At 36.2% G+C, this 20,923-nt stretch overlaps 1 protein-coding gene across 1 annotated transcript in view; it reads right to left on the reverse strand.

Moving 5' to 3' along the window:
- Positions 1–20,923, reverse strand: part of ABCC9 (ATP binding cassette subfamily C member 9) — a 130,357-nt gene that overhangs the window by 46,277 nt on the left and 63,157 nt on the right. Inside the window, exons 21-26 of the mRNA XM_008693117.2 lie at positions 14,584–14,622; positions 13,112–13,213; positions 11,018–11,102; positions 9,676–9,756; positions 1,456–1,593; positions 1,183–1,308 (exon numbers count right to left, since the gene is read on the reverse strand). Of these exons, the coding sequence (XP_008691339.1) occupies positions 1,183–1,308; positions 1,456–1,593; positions 9,676–9,756; positions 11,018–11,102; positions 13,112–13,213; positions 14,584–14,622 (571 nt within the window). The remainder of the gene's footprint in view (positions 1–1,182; positions 1,309–1,455; positions 1,594–9,675; positions 9,757–11,017; positions 11,103–13,111; positions 13,214–14,583; positions 14,623–20,923) is intronic.

Genomic DNA, 20,923 nt, shown 5'->3' on the forward strand with positions numbered 1-20,923 from the left:
TATATATATATATATATATATATCATGCATAACATTATACTGGAATTACATTGAATACAGACCTGGGTTTAAGTCCAAATAGTACTGCTTATAATATGTACTATACATCTTACAGGGCTTCAGTTTTCTCACCTACAAAAGTGAGATCATATTTTCTTTACTTATTTCCCATATTTTCTTTGCTTTTTTCTCGGGGTTTGTGAAAATCAAATGAGCTCACGTAAAAAAAAGCTTTAAACTTAAAAAGTATATCAATATAAAAGTTAATTGTTATTTCCTTCTGATCACCTTCCTTCACTCCCCAGCCCTATTCCAGGCATGCTTAACAACTTCACCCACAGCTCACAGCTCTTCCTTCTTTCAAAATCATCTAAGATTTTGTTTTGTCCATGACCCTCAATTTGCAGGTGGTGAATGAAAATATCCTCACATTACAGATGAAGAAAATAAGATACATAGAAGGAAAATTAAGATAAAATAATGATATAAACATTCAAATAAACATATAATTATAATATAGTTCAAATTCAAATCCAAATTCTCTGAAAACCTGAGAGCACTTCCGCCAAAAGGTATCATTAGAATTATATTGTTTCGAAGTAGCCTATTTATTTAAGATTTTAATTATCTAATTTTTTAAAAAGATTTTATTTATTTATTTGACAGAGAGAGACAGCGAGAGAGGGAACACAAGCAAGGGGAGTGTGAGAGGGAGAAGCAGGCTTCCCGCCAAGCAGGGAGCCAGATGCAGGGCTTGATCCCAGGACCCTGGGATCATGACCTGAGCCGAAGGCAGACGCTCAATGGCTGAGCCACCCAGGCGCCCCTAATTATTTGAGAGCAGGAGCGTGAATGCATGAGCGGGGGGGAGGGGCAAAGGGAGAGGGAGAAGCACGTTCCCCACTGAGCATACAGCCTGACCCAGGACTCTATCCCAAGATCCCAAGATCACAACCTGAACTGAAGTCAGGCACTTAACCGACTGAGCCACCCAGGTGCCCCCAAAGTAGCGTATTTATTAATGACATATAAATATACAATTACTTTGGGTTTCAAATGAGGACCATTATATCATCAATATTAAATGGTAATACCACTTTAAACGAATCTTTAATAATTATACAGTATATTCATGACTCTTTTAAAGTGGACTCTGAACTCTTCTGACTTATGAGCAATTACCTTTTCTAATTCTTGATCTTGCCGATTCATAAGTGTTTTCCAGTGTTCATAAAGCTCAACATCTTTGGTTTGAATGTCCTTCAAAGTCCCTTCTCTTAGTACACTTCCATCTTTCATGGCTATGATCTAGGGAAAGTACATATTAGCATAACTGTGACAAAAACCCTTAACTGGCCAAATGAATTATTTTATCTCAGACCGCATTTCTTAATCTCCCTATTTACTTATATGCCTGTAATACTAAAATTAATGAAATTTCTTTTAAACTCTTACCCAGTCAGCATGTGTTAGATACTGTAATTTGTGAGTCACAAGAACAAGTGTCCTTTTGTCATCTTGGAGAAATTTCAAAATCCCTTCCTGCATTAGGTGATCACTCAAGTGAATGTCCAGGGCAGAAAATGGATCATCCTACAACCAGTAAAATGGAGAGAAGAGGAAACAATTTCTATATTCTTGATATGACTCAATTTCTCTAGAAAGTAGAAATATAAATAAGAGTAAATTATCTCTAACATCCAATTTATTAAAAAAAACCACTCTGTCCACATTTAAATTGTTGAGAAAAGGTATTAAATTAAAAGTGAAGCTTTTGTTTTCTCTTTCAAATTACTGAAATTACTATTCTCTTAAAGATTATTTAAAAAGTAAATAACAATATCCCAAGTGGTTTGTATTATTATATATAAGAACTTCAAGCTCAAAAAATGACACTTCTTGACAACCTTTAACAATAGATCAATGGAAGAATGAAACAATAATTCCACTAGTTGAAATTTAGATAATAAAAATGGGCATAGACTCCAGACCAAGATGGCGACATAGAAGGCTCCTAAATTTCCCTCCTCCCATGGGTGCTCTGACTATGCAGCTACACACAGAGCAATTCCCTCCGAGAGAAATCCAGAAACTAGTCGAGTGACTTCTACACATTGGGAAACTAAAAAAATACCCCATCTAAAAGGTAGTAAAGGCTGAGACACACTCTCACCACAAACATCACCTTCTGCACAGCACCATACAATTGGATGGAATCCCCAACTCCCAGCTTCTCTCTGAGGCGTGAAGGATGGAGACCATACATACATCTAGTTCCCCAACTTTTATGGCTGCTACCCAAGGGACAGGCCTCCAAATCACTTAGCTTTGAAAGCCAGTGGGGCTTGCATTGATAAGTCCCACAGAAATACAGGAAACAAAAAGCAGTTGGTAATAGGCACATGAGCACTTACCACATCTATCTCTCCAGGTCTCAGCACAGAGAAAGCAGACAAAAAAGCCCTTTACCAAGTCTCCCTGGAAGGAGTCTGACTGCATACTTTACAAGCTGCTACCAGAGGGTCCAACTTCTAATTAGCATGAACGGTGCTGATTATGATCCTTCCTGAAGAGCTATTGGGCACTTCCCCTGTCTTTTCTTTCCATCCTATTCTAACAATAAAACCAAGTTGCCAATATCTCCCTGGAAGGAGATTCTCACCTCTAGTGTACCAAATGTTATGTTTGCATCCCCCCCCCCCAAATGTAAATATGTGAGGTAATGGATGTGTTAACTCAATGGTGGGAATCCTCTCATGATGTATACATTTATCAAATGACATGTTGTACGTTTTAAATATATTTTATTTGTCAAAAATACTTCAATTAAAAAAAGAAACTCCAGGTGGAGTCTGATTCTAGCCAAGTTAACTACCTTTGCTAGAACTAATCAGCTATCATCATAGGACAATGTAAGAATTTAGATATATCACCTACAATATCCAGGATACAGAAAAAATTAATAGATAAATAAAATAATGGGAAAGTTTGGGCCATAGTCAAGAGAAAAAGCAGTCAGTAGAAACTATGACTCAAGATGATGCAGATGTAAGAATTAATAGCCATTTAAACAGTTATTATGGATATATTCAAGGGCTTGAAAATATATGGTAAAAAAAGCACAAAATATTCATTGGATCAAATGAGACAACACAAATAAAGTACTTGGTATAGTACCAGGTAAATAATAAACACTAAACAAATGACAGCTATTATTATATTTTCAGTATTAATAGTAATAACTATAAGAATATCATACCTACCACTGAACTGACAAACAATTGTCTTGGGAAGAAAGGAAGTTTTTATGTACCAAGTGATTAAGACATTTAGGAAATAATTGACCGTGATGACATTCCTGTTAATTATTTTGACACACATTTTGTTTCTATAATGTTATATACAGCATCATAGTAGATGCTTGACGTTTTGGAATCCTTTAATAGAAGAAAACTAGAAACTACTAGAGAAAAGTGGAATGTTTCCAGAAAACGATGAATTAAAAAAGCAAAGTGACATGCAGGGAGGATGGTGAAGAGATACATAATCACCACTTGAAGCACTACTCATGGCAGGAGATAAAAGAAACTCAGAGACAAAGCAGTAGAAAATGGTAGAGTTTTCTGGCAAAGAATTGGGAAGAGTGATTAGAACAATGAAAAAGGAATTCATAAATGTCTTCATTATACTTATTTCTTTGCTGTTCCCCATACATGCAATACGAAACAAATTTTTACTTTGTCTTATGGGACCAAAAAAGAAGTCCACTCATTCTACTACACATAGGTTACATATTGAAATATTTAAAAATTACAATTGGGGAAAAATTTCTAAACAATCGAGTAAGCACAATCATAGTGTATATACAGATAAGTTGCATTGGCTAATTATCTGGACAGTGAAAAATAGAAACAATTTCTATTGAGATAGAAATTAATATCTGGAAGTTAGAATAAATGCATGTATGTGGTCATTACACTAGTGATATGATTAGCTCAATAATTTCACAAAAGTCTCCATCAATCTCTGCCTGCATCAACAGAAACTATAAGCAAGATGACTTTATTAAAGTACTTAGGAATAGCCTGTATGAAAATCAATATTAGCAAGGCATTTAGATAGTTGAAGGGTGATTTAAAATTATAATAGGTTTTAAAATATCAGTCTACGATTTCATAGTGATGAATAAAGAGGTGATTTAATTAATGTCTTCAAACGGCTTTTATGGGAATACATTTAACAATAGAGACATGCTTACTGTAATCTCGTTTATTTAAAGCATTTAAATAATGCAACATTTTGGACAATGTAATATTTCAGTTAATAAAACGATATCATTATACACACACACATATATATACACATATACATATATGTCTTAATGTGTGTGTATATATTTTAAACATGGTAATGAAACAAAATGGGCTTAGCGACACAATCGTCTTGATTGTCCTGAAATTTCTTTGGATGACATGGGAGATACTTCAAAATCTTTCAGAACCTCTGGATCATCTTAATGAACATTATTTTTGAAATGTTCCAAGAAGAAGTATGAATAGGAGATTGAATTAGCTTTTTATAAAATTTATTTTTTTTAATATTTTTATTTATTTCACAGAGAGAGGGAGAGAGAGAGAGAGCACACAAGCAGGGGGAGCGCCAGGCAGAGGGAGAGGGAGAAGCAGGCTTTCCTGAACTCGATCCCAGGACCCTGGGATCATGACCTGAGTCGAAGGCAGCTGCTTAACCAACTGAGCCACCCAGGCATCCTGAATTAGCTACTTTTACCGTCCAGTGAGTTTATTTTTTGAATCATCACAGACATCGTCTTCTTATGTGTCATTTAGCTTCTTTTAATAAGAAGAAACAACTTTCTTATTTGAATTTTCTAATTGTTAGATTTTGGATAAGTGATAGAGAGACAAACTAATAATATATGGAATTTCTTTTAACACAGAACTTATGCTGGAACTTAAGAATTACTTTAAAAAGGAGAGTTCAGGTGTCAATAGAAAGTGATGTGGGATAAAGCAATGTTTCCACAGAAGTGGAAAAATACCACCAGTATCAGGTTATGCTGACAAAGTTTCTTCATCTCCATTTCCAATAAAGCAGCAAGGATATAATGACCAAAACTTAGCTACCAACAAATCATTGACTTTCGAAAATCAGGTAATGAGGGGCGCCTGGGTGGCTCAGTCGTTAAGCACCTGCCTTTGGCTCAGGGCGTGATCCCGAGGTCCTGGGATCAAGCCCCACATTGGGCTCCCTGCTCCGTTGGGAGCCTGCTTCTCCCTCTCCTGCTCCCCCTGTTTGTGTTCCCTCTTTTGCTGTGTCTCTCTCTGTCAAATAAATAAAAAATCTTAAAAAAAAAAAAAAGAATGAAGAAAAAAAGAAAATCAGGTAATGATCGTAGAGGTAATCTGATTGTTTCTGAAACAACCTATTGCCTCTGATTCCAATAAAACCCTAAGAATTCCTTGTGATACAGACAAACCTATTCCAATAATTCTGACAACTTTTCACACAGAAATAGGACATGAATTGGAAATGAATTTTTAATAAAAATTCAGTTTGGTTTTCTATAAAATTCTGACTTTAAATGTTTAAGACAGTAAGGCAAATGGAAAGTCCATTATCTCTATGTTGAGAGGCTCAAATTTTAGTCATGACTCCACCTCTCTGTTGCTGGGTAATTTTCTAAACTTGGTTATTTCATTTGCAAAATGGGGATAATAAAGAGACTTGTCAGCACATAAAATTGTTGCAAAGATTAAATAAAATATGGTAAAAATCTCTGTAAAGTGTTTTAGAAGTGTTGTTTTATTATTATTTTTCTTTTAAATAAAGTCCTGGTAGATTAATACTTTGCTAATCCCCTTTAAGCAACACAGTGAGAGTTTAGTGACTTCCAGGGATCTCTTAATAAGGCAGACTGCAGTGGTTAAGAATACAGTCCATGAGGGGCGCCTGGGTGGCACAGCGGTTGAGCGTCTGCCTTCGGCTCAGGGCGTGATCCCGGCGTTATGGGATCGAGCCCCACATCAGGCTCCTCCGCTATGAGCCTGCTTCTTCCTCTCCCACTCCCCCTGCCTGTGTTCCCTCTCTCGCTGGCTGTCTCTATCTCTGTCGAATAAATAAATAAAATCTTTAAAAAAAAAAAAAAAAGAATACAGTCCATGAAATCAGGCCATCTGGGCTTATATTTTTGCTTCTCCATTACTGTGTGACTTTGGATAAATTATCCTCCAAAGCCTCAGTATCCTTATCCATAAATAGCAGTAAAATAATAGTAATAATAATAATAATAATAGCAATAATGCCAAAACTAATAGGATTGTTCTGAGAATTTAGTGAGTTAATGTGTATAAAGTACTTAGAATCACGCCCACATCAAAGGAAGCCTTTAAGAGTGGTTGCTATCATTTATGTGCCATAGCTTCATTATGGAGTATCTTGGTGTTACAATCAAATGTAATCTTTTATACAACTTAATAAAAATCTAAGTTTGGTGGCTTGGGAATCATTCCTTAAGATTCAGTTTGTATATTAATATTTTGAGGAGATACTTCTTTTAAAGAAAGCAAGACAATTTGTCAAAAGACCAATTCAATGAATAAACAATTTTTCATTTTCAAGAGCATATTATTTATTTTTATATACATGTATACAGTTCTCACTAATACATTCTTCCTATATCCAGTGAATATGTGTAAGTAGTATAGGCTTTGCATGGATATACTTTTGGAAATAACATAAATATATTCACTGATACACACAGCACACTTGTAGATGCCATAAAGCTTCAAAAATAACTGATATCCTTGATAGAGCATTAAGATGTTTCCGTTTGGCTTTGATATTGTGTAAAGGCTAATGTGAGAAAGTTTAATTAAAGCAAAACATAACATCATCCAAGTAATTATTTGCGCAAGGTCCTTAAAGATAGGAGTAATGTCTTTTTCTTGTTTGTTTTCCTCTACCCAGCACAGAAGATGGCACTGAGGACATTCACTAAATATTGACGGATGGAAAGAAGGAGGGAAGGAAGGGAGGAAGGGGAAGGGTTGGAAAAGGGAAGAGAGGGATGGAGGAAAGGAAGGAGGAAGCTAGGAAGGGAAGGAAGTAAGGGGGGGAAGGCAAAAGGAAGGGGAAAACAGGACAATACAGGTAGTAATTTGACAGTAATATATACTTTGTAATACCAGAGAATCTTAACTGATCAGAAAAACAATACTCAACAGACATGCTGTTCTAGCCCAGACTTTGCCACTCACTAGTCATTAGTCCTTGGGTAAGGCACTCTATGCATACGCTTCTTCATCTAACATGGGGATACCATCTACCCTCACTCATAAGAATCAGAAAGGATAATATTGAGTGCTTTGGGAATTTTTAAACAATGGAAGAGTAAGATATCATTTTGAGGTAATTATTAAAACACATTGACAGTATTTTTTTGCAGCCAAAGTATTATTCAATTTCAGGTTGCAATGAAATACATATAATATTTAGATCATAAGATTCAATAATTTTACGGTTATCTGAGCTGACCGGAGTGCATCTAGAAGACACTTTTTCAAAGGGACTCTGACGAACACTATAACATCCAGGATTAAGAAAAGTTATAGAAATTATATTATTGTGGAAGAATTAAAAATACTAAGCTTGCTTAGCTTAGAAGAAAGTAAATTAAGGCAAGTTGTGGAAGTAATATTAAAATTTGAATATGGCTGCATAAAAGAAATATATGCTGCTGCAGAAACAGAAGGAAAACCAATTAATGAAAAATCCACAGAAGCAAATTTTAATAACATATTAACTTTCCAATAAGAGCTATCTGTGATAGGCAGAATAACAGCTCCCAAGATGTCCATGCCCTAATTCCCAGAACCTGTAAATATGTTACCTTACATGGCTAAATGGGACTTTTGCACATATGATTAAGATTAAAGACCTCGAGATTGGAAGATTATCCTGGATAATCCAGATAGGTCCAAACTAATTACATGAATCCTCAAGAGAAGGGAACTTTCCCAGCTGTGAAGAGAGAAAGATGTGACTAATAAAAATGGTCAGAGATACAGAGTTGCTGGCTCTGATGATTAAGGAAGGCAGCCATGTGCCTAGGAGTGTGGGCAGCCTCTAGAAGTTGGAAAAGGCAAGGAAATGGACTCTCCCCTCGAGGCTCCAAAAGAGAACACAGCCCTGCTCACGTGGATTTTCACTCAGTGAGATCCATATTGGACTTCTAATCTTCAGAACCATCACATCATACATATTATTTAAATCACCAATTATGGCAATTTGTTATGGCAGCAATAGGAAATTCATACACTGACCAACTCCACCTTGAAGTTAAGCAATCTGTCTTCGGAGAGAGTCATCAAAAAGCTGTTAGAGGCGATGTGAAATGTCATCCCGTAATGAATGGATGGGAATCTACAGGACGTTAAACCTATGACTTCTCTGAATTCCATGACTCTACAACTGAAATAAGTAAGGGTCGTTAAATTGAAGGCAATGGAATGAACAGGGATAGAATACTACATCCAGAGAACCTTGGTCTCTTTCAGATTCCTGAGTCATTTTGTCTTCAGGTGGTTCAGCCATTATCTGAACCCAAAATTCAAGAAGTCATTTCCAGTTGTGGGTCTATCCACTGGGAAAGGGATTTACATTTACATAATTTACTGCTAGATCCTGCTGTAGTTTTAATGGTATGTTTTTCTGGAGAATTTTGGGGACAGGTATTCTTAGGGATATTAACCTGAAGTGAATATCCAGTATGTCCAAATTCTATTCCTATCCCCAGCAGTAGGTCCAAATTTAGTGGGAAACTAAAACCAATCTACTTTTTGAAGAGCTTCTAGATATTAGATGGACTGAAAATGCTAAAGTAAGTCTGGAAACCAGATTTATAAATGGTTAATAATTGCACAGAAGGAGAAGGCAGGGGAAGGATGCATTTATACAGTCTGCTGGTCTCTACTATACATACTTGTAAGTTAAGTTATTTTGGCTACCTCCTGATGGAGGAACCAAACTGGAGCAAAATTCATAATCAACATAATCTTCAAATTCTGTTTATGGATCCATAGGTAGGACCAAGTTTTTTTTACCCAGGATACACATGAGAATTATCCAAGGAGCTTTTTTAAGACTCAGACTCTAGACTCTGCCCTTACAAATTATGATTTGGTAGGTTGGGAGTGGTACCAAAATTTCTATAGTTTTAGAAAGCTTCACAGTCAAAGCTCATACACAGCCTGAATTGTACACCACTGGAATGGAGCAGTATGCCTACTTAGCCCTCTGTCCACCAAGAGTACATTTTCTAGTCCTTCTTTCTTTGTCAGCAAATATAAATGAGAAGACATATGATCCTGTCCAGTTGATCCAATAGCATACAGACTTTTTCATTAATGAGGCTCATGGTTATGAAACTCATATATAAGCAACAATTTAGGGCACCTAAGTCACTTGGACACCAATTTGGATACCCCAGCTCTTAACCGTAAGTGTTGATCTGGTGGTTACTATGGGATTTTGTTTCCTTCACATTCTTTATGATTTCAGAAGTTAAACTGTCTTTCTTTTGGTTACTTGACTTGTTTCTTTAAAGGCTCATTTGTTCAGAGGGAAAAATGAAATAGAAGTAAAGGTCATTCTCACCAAAAAAACAATGTTGGTATTTTGATAGAGAGCTCGTGCCACACAGATTCTTTGCCTCTGACCCCCACTCAGGTTGATGCCCTAGAGAAGAAATAACGATAAACATAACACCCTTTCCAATAATAAATGATCTATTGGTTAAAAATTCTCTTTAAAATATTAACTTCTTTTAAAAAAATCTACATTAATGGTAATTTATTAATCAAATTGAGATAACATTGGTAAGATAAAATGAAAATTGTCTACTTTATAGTTATATTAAGATAATTTTTGACTAGTAACATTAATCTTTTTTTTCACTCTGATAGACAGCTCCGTTGTACAAAAGCATCAATAACCAAACACATAGTGAGTGTTAAACACTGCAAGTAACTCTAAAATTTTTACTAGTTTTGTGAATTGTGTCTGTAGTTTTCTTAACATATACTTCTTAAATTTGATATTACCAATTATGTTCAACAGAACTATATAGCAATATAATTTTATAATCAAGTACTAATTATAAAAATGTTTAAACTATACTGAGCACTTAGTATGTGCTAGGCTTGTGTGAATGCCTTTACATCCCTTATTTCTTTTATGCCTTATAGCAATTCCAACATATAGGTATCATTCCCTTTATACACAAGGAAACTAAGGCTCAGAGAAGTTAAGTCCATACTCTTAAATACTGTACTGCGCTATGATCAAGAATAGCCATTAAGAACACAGACTACAGAGGTAATTGAATCCCAGCTACACCACTAACTGGGCAAGTTCTTCAACATTTCTCAGCTTAGTTTCCTCAGTTGCAATATGCAGATGATGATAACACCGATATAACAAATTTGCTGTAAACGTAGATAATGCATAAAATTTTTGCCCAGTACTTGAAACTTATAAGGGTGAAAAAATTTTAGCCAAAATGTTATGAAGATTATATACAGGCATAAATACTTTTTAGCTACTCAGAATAGTATGACATCACCATAAAACGTGTTTATACAAAGAAAAAAAAGGACACCTTAATAAGAATAAATAGATGTTGACAAGAGTAGAAGTCGGAAGCAATCTCAATTTCAACTCCAAGTAAGGAAAAATACATCTGATCAAAGGCAGGAACTGCCTTATATTCCTTAAGAACTCTCTAGTAGCTAGCATAATGTTACATAGATGGTGGTTACACAACAAATACTTAAGAGTGGCATTAAAGCTCCTGTGCTGCTGTTTCTGGAATCTGTCACTAGGACAACACACAGCCCCTATGCTCTCAGATTTCATTATGTTCCATTAAAGGTTAAAGACAACCAGAAGACTTTTCTAGATTTTTGTTTATTGTTTAATTAAACTATACATAGCTCACCCTCTCTCCAATTTCAGTTTGGTCTCCAAAAGGTAGTAAGTCAATATCTGGCTGAAGAGAACAGGCATCTGTAACAGCTTTGTACCTTTGGGAGAAATTATTTTGAATTTTTAGATCACTATTAATATATTGCCCATAAAGTAAGTCCCAGGTTCAGTATCTTGGAAGCCAAAATACAACATTTGTTGAATAATTTAGTACAGATTAGCCTCTACAGTAGGTTTGTAGTTACAAAGAGAATTAGATATTGGTTCCCACTCTTACAAAACTACTAAATGGAGCAGAAGACTGACAAAGAAACCTATAATAAAATGGATCTCCTTAGGCCCTACAGCAGAGATAGGTGCAAAATGCTCCTAGAATACATAGAAATGGCTGACCACTCTGAGAAGTCAGTGATGGCTTTGCAAAGGAGGTAACACATAGGCTGTATCCAGAAGGATGAGTTGTAATTTGCCCAGAGGAAAATGAAGGAAAGGAAGCTTCAGGAACTGCACGAAGTGAAAAGGTCATGGTGCAACTCAGGGACAACAGGAGGCTCACTAGAACTGAAACAGGTTGTGGGTGGGTGTCTGTGCATATGGTCATGCATGCAGAAGGGAGGAGAAATGGAAGGTGTTGAGGATTGACAATACTCAAATAGCTCTAAGGCTGGGATTGGAAATGGTAAATTGGAAGTTTAGGGAAGCATGGAGATAGGGAATGCTGGGGGAAATATCCATAGTTTCATTTTCTCAATTACCTAGTCTTAAAATATTAAAAAGTCATTCTCGAATAATCCCTCCTCTTCTCCTTGCTCTTATTTTTCCATTCTTATTCTAGAATGGTTTTCTGTCAACCATCGCTTCTTTCCTATTTCTGCAGTCACCCCCAAGTTCAGGCAATGAACACGGCATGCCTGGAAGATTATTCCAACAAATGTCTAAATATCTCCTTGCTAATTATTCAGAGTCATCCTGTATGTATCTGCCATTACACTTCCAGATTAAACATCGCATTTACTTTGTTATTCCCCTTTCTAAAACTTACTGTGCCTCCCCAGAATGCGCTGAATTATATCCAGTTGGCTTTCAAGGCACTCCGCTACATCATTTCAGCTTTTATTTGAAATCTAGTTTGCCATTGTCAATACACATAAATCCTTTTCTGACTGGTTTGCTCCCCAGGCCCCAAATGATCCCATGTAATTTAGGTTCTTCCTCCCACACTATCTGCTTTCCTTTTCCCGCCCCTTTTCATGCCTCTCCCCTGACCTAATTCTTTCTCTCTCTCTCTCTCTCTTTTTTTTTTTGAAATCCGTTGGTTTATTGTCAAATAAATTTTTGTTACTCTAGGAGAGCCTCCATTACTAAGTAAGTTGATCTCCCTTGACCTAATTCTTAACTTTCAAGGTTAGACTTTGGGTTTTAAGACCCAGCCCCGAGATGATGGCTTCAGGGAAGGGTTATGCCTTTGTGCACTCTGGTGGTACTTAAAGATGTTTGAGAGATGGCATATTCTGGCTGCTTTCAGTAACTAGACCTCTCAGATTCCACATTCTTCCTCTACTTTCCACCAGTTACTTTCCTTCTGCTCCTTGGATTTTTCCTTCTACTTACCAATAATCTCAGTAACTCCCCCTGTCGGCTCCCCTCCCCCCCGTAATTCCATTTCAGCTGTTTAGTTTTGGTGTACAAGTTGTTCTCAATAAATGTATAGGATGGGCTGAGACTTCCAGTAAGACTTCTGTTTAAAAAGTTGACTCAGAAGACCTGGTGGTGAGGACGGAAGTAGGCAAGCAGGGAAAAAAGGAAGTCATGGCTATAAAGGTTCCAGAAACCATGGACCAAACATAAGAATTAGAAATAGTTGTTCATTTTAGTTCTAAATTTTTTTTAAGATTTTATTTATTTATTTGACAGAGAGAGAGACAGCCAGCAAGAGAAGGAACACAAGCAGGGGGAGTGGGAGAGGAAGAAGCAGGCTCCTAGTGGAGAAGCCTGATGTGGGGCTCGATCCCAGAACGCTGGGATCACGCTCTGAGCCGAAGGCAGACGCTTAACGACTGTGCCACCCAGGCGCCCCTAGTTCTAAATTTTATACATTCAAAATTACCTCTGTTTGTTGAAAGGACTTCCAAAGGTAATATTTTCTTCTACTGTAGCATTTAATAGCCATGGCTTCTGAGCTGCATAAGCCACAGAATACCTGTTCCTACTGAAAAATGGAAAAGAAAAACAAAATGCCAAAATTATACAAGGGTGTTGTGCTGTGTGTATTTTAGTAAAACTAAGGAAAATAAAAGTTGATAAAATATCTCAGACACAAAAATGGAAAACTTCCAAAAAAGAACATTTTAATAACTACCAACCTTATTATTTAATGGTTAAGTGTTTCACCTATATTAAAAAGATCTGAATTTAATAAAAATGTCTCCCAATGTGTAAAACTTGATTTTGCTATGCTAAAGAAGTATTTAAATAAAATGAAAATTTACTTTCTAAAATGAGCGTAATTTCAAAAATAATTAAAAGATTAATAGCAACGCTCTCTCTGATAGCCACAGATAGTTTACTTTCTATTAAAAGCACTTTATAAAACTATTAATTTTATATGCAGACCTTAGAAAAAGACATGAATTGGTACTGTGTCTGTGGCTTAATCACATTAATATATTTTAAGGTAATAGATAATATATAATTATTTCAAAACAAAGAATAATATATTGAGGAGTCCATTTCAATATTGAAATAACTATACATTTAAAAACTACATATTTCAAAACATATTGAAATAGTTTATTTTTAAAAAATGGCAATCTCTTTCTCCTCCCCCATTTTTTTTTTTTTTGCTTGCAAATTCTACCAGATGTCTACACATCAGACTTTAATTTGCAATAACCAGGAAAATACATGTGAGTTGAAGATAAAGAAGATGAGGGGACTGGGGTAGGAAAGGGATCAGCTTAAAAGTCACACTTCCACAGTTAGTTCATGGTCTGTAAGTACCAATTAAGGAATCAAGGTTAAAAGATAGTAAGGTTAAGAAAAAGAATAATTAGAAATGCTCAGTGATCATCTTGAAACATTATGTCTTTGGAGTTTAAAAGACATGATGATACACAGTATGCTAGTAGTCTCTTAGATAACCATATGTGCAGCATAACAGTGGTTCCCAACTTCTGACATGTCTGCTTCACCTCCCCCCAGTCTTCCCATCTCTAGCGTATGGACAGATCCCATCACTGTTTAACTCATAAACAATATACATATTCTTGCATTTTTATTTTATGAAGTCCCAAAACCTATTCACTAAGAACGGTTTGAGTTTCAGCCAAAGTTGAAACCTTTGTGCCTCATGGAGAGGAAAACCACTGACACAATGGGCCATTTTGTTTGGCAAGTTAATTTTTTAGCAGCCTGTAAATGTTGGGAATCACTGCTATTGGAAATATGTCGGCACATTTTAATAAATAACTTCGTACACTATCAGAATGAATAAAATGACCAGGAGTAAGAGACAGTATTAAGTAAAGTCTGAGGAAGAAAGTTATTCTTATTAAACGCAGATTAAAATAGAAATAATACCTTCTGGTTGCTTCAAAAGAAGGTTCAGATTCATTTACACTGCAAGTATGGCAAACAATGTTCATTAATTATGAAATATAAATATAGAATGAATGTGTGCATATATCAGGTAAGAAATAAAATAAACACTGAACATATTAAATGGCGATGTTTCCCAAATGGTTTTTGATATTAATTTCAAAGACAGACCAGACAGATAATAATTTTCTTTTATGTCTTCATCAGCTAGGAAATAATTACTTAGTAAGATTCCAAAAGATAGATAGCATTTTCGATTACATATAAAATCTGGATTCATATAGTAATCTGGGTTCTACCCCAACTCTGTTCCAACTAGCTGTGTAAATTTAGGTAATCTTCCTAGAATAGTTTCCTAGTGGATACAAGGATTTGGTATCTCCAAGGCCTCCCTCCCTCCCTTTAAAATTCAAATTTAATCTATTTAAATTCCTAATTAGCTACCCTATGGCATGAAAAGAAGAACATTTTGGGAGCTCTAAACTTAAAAGGTTTAGACACAGCCTGGCCCTTAAGGAACTGGTGAGAAGGACAGACATGTACAATAGTTCAAACTGCAACAATTGGGTATAATTAATTATTACTGATATGATTTATGTATAAAGAGGTGTTTGCCTAAAAACACTTAAGTTATATCTATGTTATGGGGGGAAACACCTGAAGACCTATTCATTTTATTGTTCTGAATTTTAATAATGTAATTGAATTCCATCCTTCTCAAAGACCTGAATTCAAAAACTACACACAAAATTAAAGTCTAGTGGAACCCCCAAAATAGATCTGATTTGGCTTTGGAAAGCATCATGTGCTTTTGTGGAGAAAATATACCTAAGTACGTTGCCTGGTGATGTTTAACTTTGAGCTACTAAGATTTTCATGCATGCACGTTGCTAATAACATCTTGGTATGGTTAATGGAGGCAGGAAAAAACAATCTCAGACTAAAAATTCCATCTCAATAATGATTATTCCTTGACTTAAGTTGCTCATTAAAAAAATGAAATATACAATTTCACCTAAGTGATAGTTCCATATAATATGTTTTAGATATCAAGAAATTTGATTTTTTAATGGTAAAAAAACAGTCAATGAACTCAATGGTTTTAGTTACTTTGAGGAAGATGGAAAACAGATGAAGAGAAGCAGGTGTATGGCAGAAATTAATGGATTAATTTGCCTACTGGCCATTCAGCCAAAAGTGCCAATTAGACTTGTGAGAATGCTCACCAGATGTTTGAAAATGTCAGCCCGAATTGGTCATATGAATTTGGAAGGCATCAATTTTTTTTCAATTACTATTCATTAAATTCCAACTATATTTATTCAATATCAATTTTAAAGTATTGATCACCTCCCACACTTGGCAAGTCAGGGTATACAGCAGAGCTCCTGCCAGAGGGGCAAGCAAGAGTGAGCTAGATGAAGTAAAGGCGAAGAGTATTTCGGAGCCACTAAAACACATACTGGATGGCCTTGAGTTATCCTGGTCTTGTAAGGAACTGATGTAAATTCGGCATGGCTAAAATGTGGGTCTAAATGGCAAATGAAGAAAAGTATGTAGTGAACTTAAAAAGCATGCACAGCCAGATAACGAAGAGGCTCATAAACCAGTTTTACAGTTATTGAACTTGTCTTCAGAACAACAGACAAACACTGAAAGGATTTAAACAAGAGAGAGTGAGATGGATTCAGTTTAGAAATATCACTCTGACTGCAGAATGTACCAAACAAACTGGAGGGAGCATGACTAGACTGGCAGAAAGACCACTGGAAGTGGCCAGTAATGGAGATATGAAGGCAGTGCTTTGAATTAGAGTAATGGTGAATGAATAAGGAGAAGTGGACACCTTCAAAGATACCTAGATTGTGTGACTGACAAGATGGGAGGGGAAGAAGTTGTGGACCAGGAACACAGATGAGAAAGTGCATATGTTGGGGGAAGATAGCAAATTCAACATCAGACACATTTCGTTTGAGGCACCCAAGGGATATCTGATGACCATGGCCAGGAAGCAGAATTTACTCAGGAGAGAGATCTGGTAAACAAATGAAGACTTTGTGGTGATTTTCCCTCCCAATATATGCCTTAGATATCAAGGGCTTTGGAGTCCATCCTTTATTAGTGAAAAGCCAATAAATGAGTTCCAACAATTGTAACCTGTTTCATAACAGAACACAAGTACAGGACCAGATAGAGGAAACTAAATTCATAGGAAGCTATGTGATTGGCAGGCAAGTATATACAGAGGCAGAAATGAAGGGACAAAGTCAGAACCTGAAAAACAGCACTATTTAATAAATGGCTACGGAAGAGACACCTGGAGAAAGGACCAAGAGGAACAGGCAAATGCTTTGAGGTAAACTCAACCGTGAGTGGAAATTAAGCAAAGAGACCTGTTGAAGGAAAAGGTATGGGCAGCAATGTTAAACGGCCAGGAGATCAAGTAACATGATCATCAAAAAGTACCCGATGAATTTAAAAACTAGGATGCCACTGATGGACTTAACAGTTTCAGTGGAGTGGCAGAGGTTGGAACCAGAGTGCTGTGGGCTAAGGAAAGAGGAGAATAAGAGGAACTGGAAAGAATGAGTGAAGGTTTTTTAATTTTAATTTTAATATTTTTTTATCTACAAAAGGAAGGGGCTAGAATAGTAGCTGGAGCTGGCTGTGGGTTGAGATTAAAAAGATAGAGACAGGATAGAGATAGAGATAGAGATAGAGATAGAGATAGAGATAGAGATAGAGATAGAGACAGAGATGGGAGAGTGCTGTTTTTCCACAAATAAAAATAGAAAAGAGCCAGGGGCTGGACTAGATGTGAAGCAGATAAAGAGAAAAAGACAACATGCTTTGGATATGGGGTAGCTCAGCCTACTAAGGAGAGCACCCACATTAGTTACTTAAATAAAGTACCAAGGGACCAGGAGAGAAGGCACATTTCAATCTACCTGGGAGAATAAGAGAAGGCTTTGTCAAAGAGATAATATCTTAGTTGACACTAGAAAAAAAGTGAGGCTAGGGAAGGGCATTACAGAGGAAGTGTGTGCATTTGGGAAATACCTGCAGTTCAGAGTTACTGGAGACAAGAATAAGGGTAGGAGGATGGCAGATACGAGCTTAAGAAGTTAGACAGGGGCCAGATCATGAAAGGTCCTGGTATAGTATGCAAAGGTCTTTGGAATATTTCTTGTATGATTTGGCCAGTGACTAAAAAATATATATATGTATATATATACATATATATATATATGAAGTAATTAGATTTTCATGTTAGGAAGGTACATGTCATAACAGTATGAAGAAAGGTGAGGGAGGTATTACAGTGAATAGTTCACATATGCAATTCTCCTGAAATAGGCAAATTAAAATAGGCATAGAAATGTTAAGGACAGACAGAAGGAAAGTGATTGGTTGGATCGTGTGGGCAACGGAGAGAGAAAAGAATCTAGGTTGAATCTTTCAGTTCTGACTTGGGCATGCACCAACTGATTTCAGTGGGTGGGGACACACCCCTGCCAAGATACAGGAGAAGTACGTATTGTAGATATGAGGAATATGAGCTCAGTTTGGCTGTGTTCAATACGCAGCTTATATAAGACTTTTGGAAGAGCTATTAGGTCTTCAGAAGAAAGATCTTGGCCAGAAATGTACATTAGTATGTTGTTAACACTCAGAGAAGAACTGAAGTCAAAGATAGAAATTAATGGCCACGTAAAGGAAGAGGATACTACAGCAGACCACAGAAAGACTGAAGAAGAATTAGAATATTCTTCCCCACCTTCTATCTCCACTTATATTGCAGCTCCTTACTTTTTTGACTCATTAATTTTGGTTTATCCTTAAAATATAAGTTCAAGTATCATTCTTTTATGCATTCTCCTAAAAAAGTTTTGTTGACCCCACCGACTCAAGTCAGTTAGGTTACTTATTATTTGTTCTTATAAAATCCTGTACTTCTTCCTGGAATTTATAAAAATTTAACCAAATAATTACTCATGAAATTATTTTCTTACTTCCTTGTGGCCTTCCCTGCTAAGCAGTAAGCTTCATGAGAACAGGGCCTGACTTGTTTTGCTCAGTTATTTTCCCCTAGCGACTATCATAGTGATTTGCATATCAAAGATATACTAGTATTAGAGTAAGAAAGAGAAGGTAGATATGGTTCTTTTTGTAGGTAGACATCTTCCATGAACAAATAAAAAAATCTTACTCTTTCTTTTTCCGTGAGTCATATTATAGTCTTTAACTTCGAAAGACCACCTGTACAACCTTCTACACAGCAGCATTGTTTAATCAAATTCGACTGTGGAGGACTATTTTTCTCTTCCAAAATCAATAGAATTATCTCTGACTTCCAACATCAGATTTTATTTGATTACATGAAAGTCATCAGGACTGCGTCCAGACCCATCCTCCACCATTCACTGTGGCGGTGAACAGCACTGAGAGCCACAGGAGAAAACAGGTCACGTGGAAAATCCTCTTCTGGAAAATGGCATAAGATTTCCCTTCTGCATGAAGGATTTGTGTGTATTTTCCTTCAAGAGTAAAAATTAAACTTGATAGCTAGCAACTTTCAGGTGTCATGGTTGATACTTATGGAATGGGAAAGGGTGACTTTTGTAAGCCAAAATTTAGAGGAATGGAGCTAGATGTGGACACAAACATGCTGAATTATATCTAATCCAGGAAAGCTGACTCAATGTGTTATTATTCCTTCATGCCAGGCAAAGTCACATGAAAAGGAGTAACTTCTCAATTCACCTGTCTCAGAATAATTGAACCACTGTTATAAAGCTGATTATATGAAGACACTAGAAGATAGAACATCAGCACAGGAGGATTGTTAGCAGCCTGGGCAAGAGGGAAAGAAAAAGAGTGGGAAACTAAAAACAAATGATGTCGGTGTCTCACATGATTACCACACTTATTACACATTCCGGACTCCCTCACTGGAGCCGCCCATCAGGTAGAGTAGTTTAGTTCTAGCTCCTAAGATGTCAGTAGGAATTATTTTTTATTAAGACAACTAGGGAAGAACAAATTCATTCAGGCAGAATATGTTCTTTTCTTTTTTCTTTTCTTTTCTTCTTTTCTTTCTTTCTTTCTTTCTTTCTTTCTTTCAAGATTTATTTATTTTTAGAGAGGAGGGGGAGGGGCAGAGGGAGACAGAATCTTTGAGCACACTCCACACTGAATGTGGAGCTCTTTGTGAGGTTCAGTCTCACAATTCTGAGACCATTATCTGAGCCAAAACCGAGAGTTGAACACTTAACCGACTATGCCACCCAGGTACCCCAAAACATTTGCTTTTCAACAATCATCAAGCATACCAACATGCAGGAGTAAAAACCCTGGCATTCTGACAATTTTGGAGAATTTTTTAGTCCCTTCCTTGTCTCTCTCACCTTTCTGTTCTGGGGCTACAACATGGCAGACTAGGTCAAATGTAGCAATTTCCAAAAGAACATCTACAGAGGTCTTTGTATACCTGGTTCTACCCATGTAGGTATGTCCTAGATGAACAGCAGTACCTTCTCTCCCGCCTAAAGTAAATATTTATCACCACAATGGGGCAAAGTACTTTATTGGACTTTGCTCGTGCCAGGACACATGTAAAAATAAAATTTGTGCAACCAGAGATACGCGCAATGGTGAAATAATGACAGCAAGGCACTTCATAACTTACGCTAATATTTAGTTTATTGGGGTTTTTTTTTTGAGCTTCCAAAAGTATCAGACAATTTAATCTGCTAAAATAAAGTACTTCTTAGCATTTGCACATCATCAACCTATCAATACTGATCATTTCTAAGTTAGCTTCACTTTAATAACATTTCTATGCCTTTCCTTATTGGACTAGGCACAACAGCCTCTTACAGAATGAAGATTTATTACAAATAACTCTTTAAAAGAAGGTCAGTATCTTCTGAATATTCCTGGTCTGAAAATACGTTTTATTAGAGATTAAGGATACCAGAGAAGAAAATTAAGTAATTCTGGTATTAAAGGAAAACAGAATTTCTGTTAGTTTATCAAATCTCTTAGAGGCTTAGTTTTTAAGTTGTGTGTCTCTAAGCCAACACAAACATTATTTGAAGAAAATCTCAGTCCTTCTGCCATTAAGAGATGGGATTATTGTCTGTGAAGGCAAATGTTCATAAAAAGATGATTTTTAAATTATGAGGATTTTACAAATACAGAATTATCATAAATCCTTTCCTACACCTTCATCCTATTGACTCTATCTCTAAGATATAATCTTTTTTTATTCGCTTTTATTATTAGGATCCATAAGAAAGATTTCTTAACCTCTGTTGAG

Source organism: Ursus maritimus, unplaced genomic scaffold, assembly GCF_017311325.1.
Source record: "Ursus maritimus isolate PB19 unplaced genomic scaffold, ASM1731132v1 scaffold_26, whole genome shotgun sequence".
Classification (NCBI taxonomy): domain Eukaryota; kingdom Metazoa; phylum Chordata; class Mammalia; order Carnivora; family Ursidae; genus Ursus; species Ursus maritimus.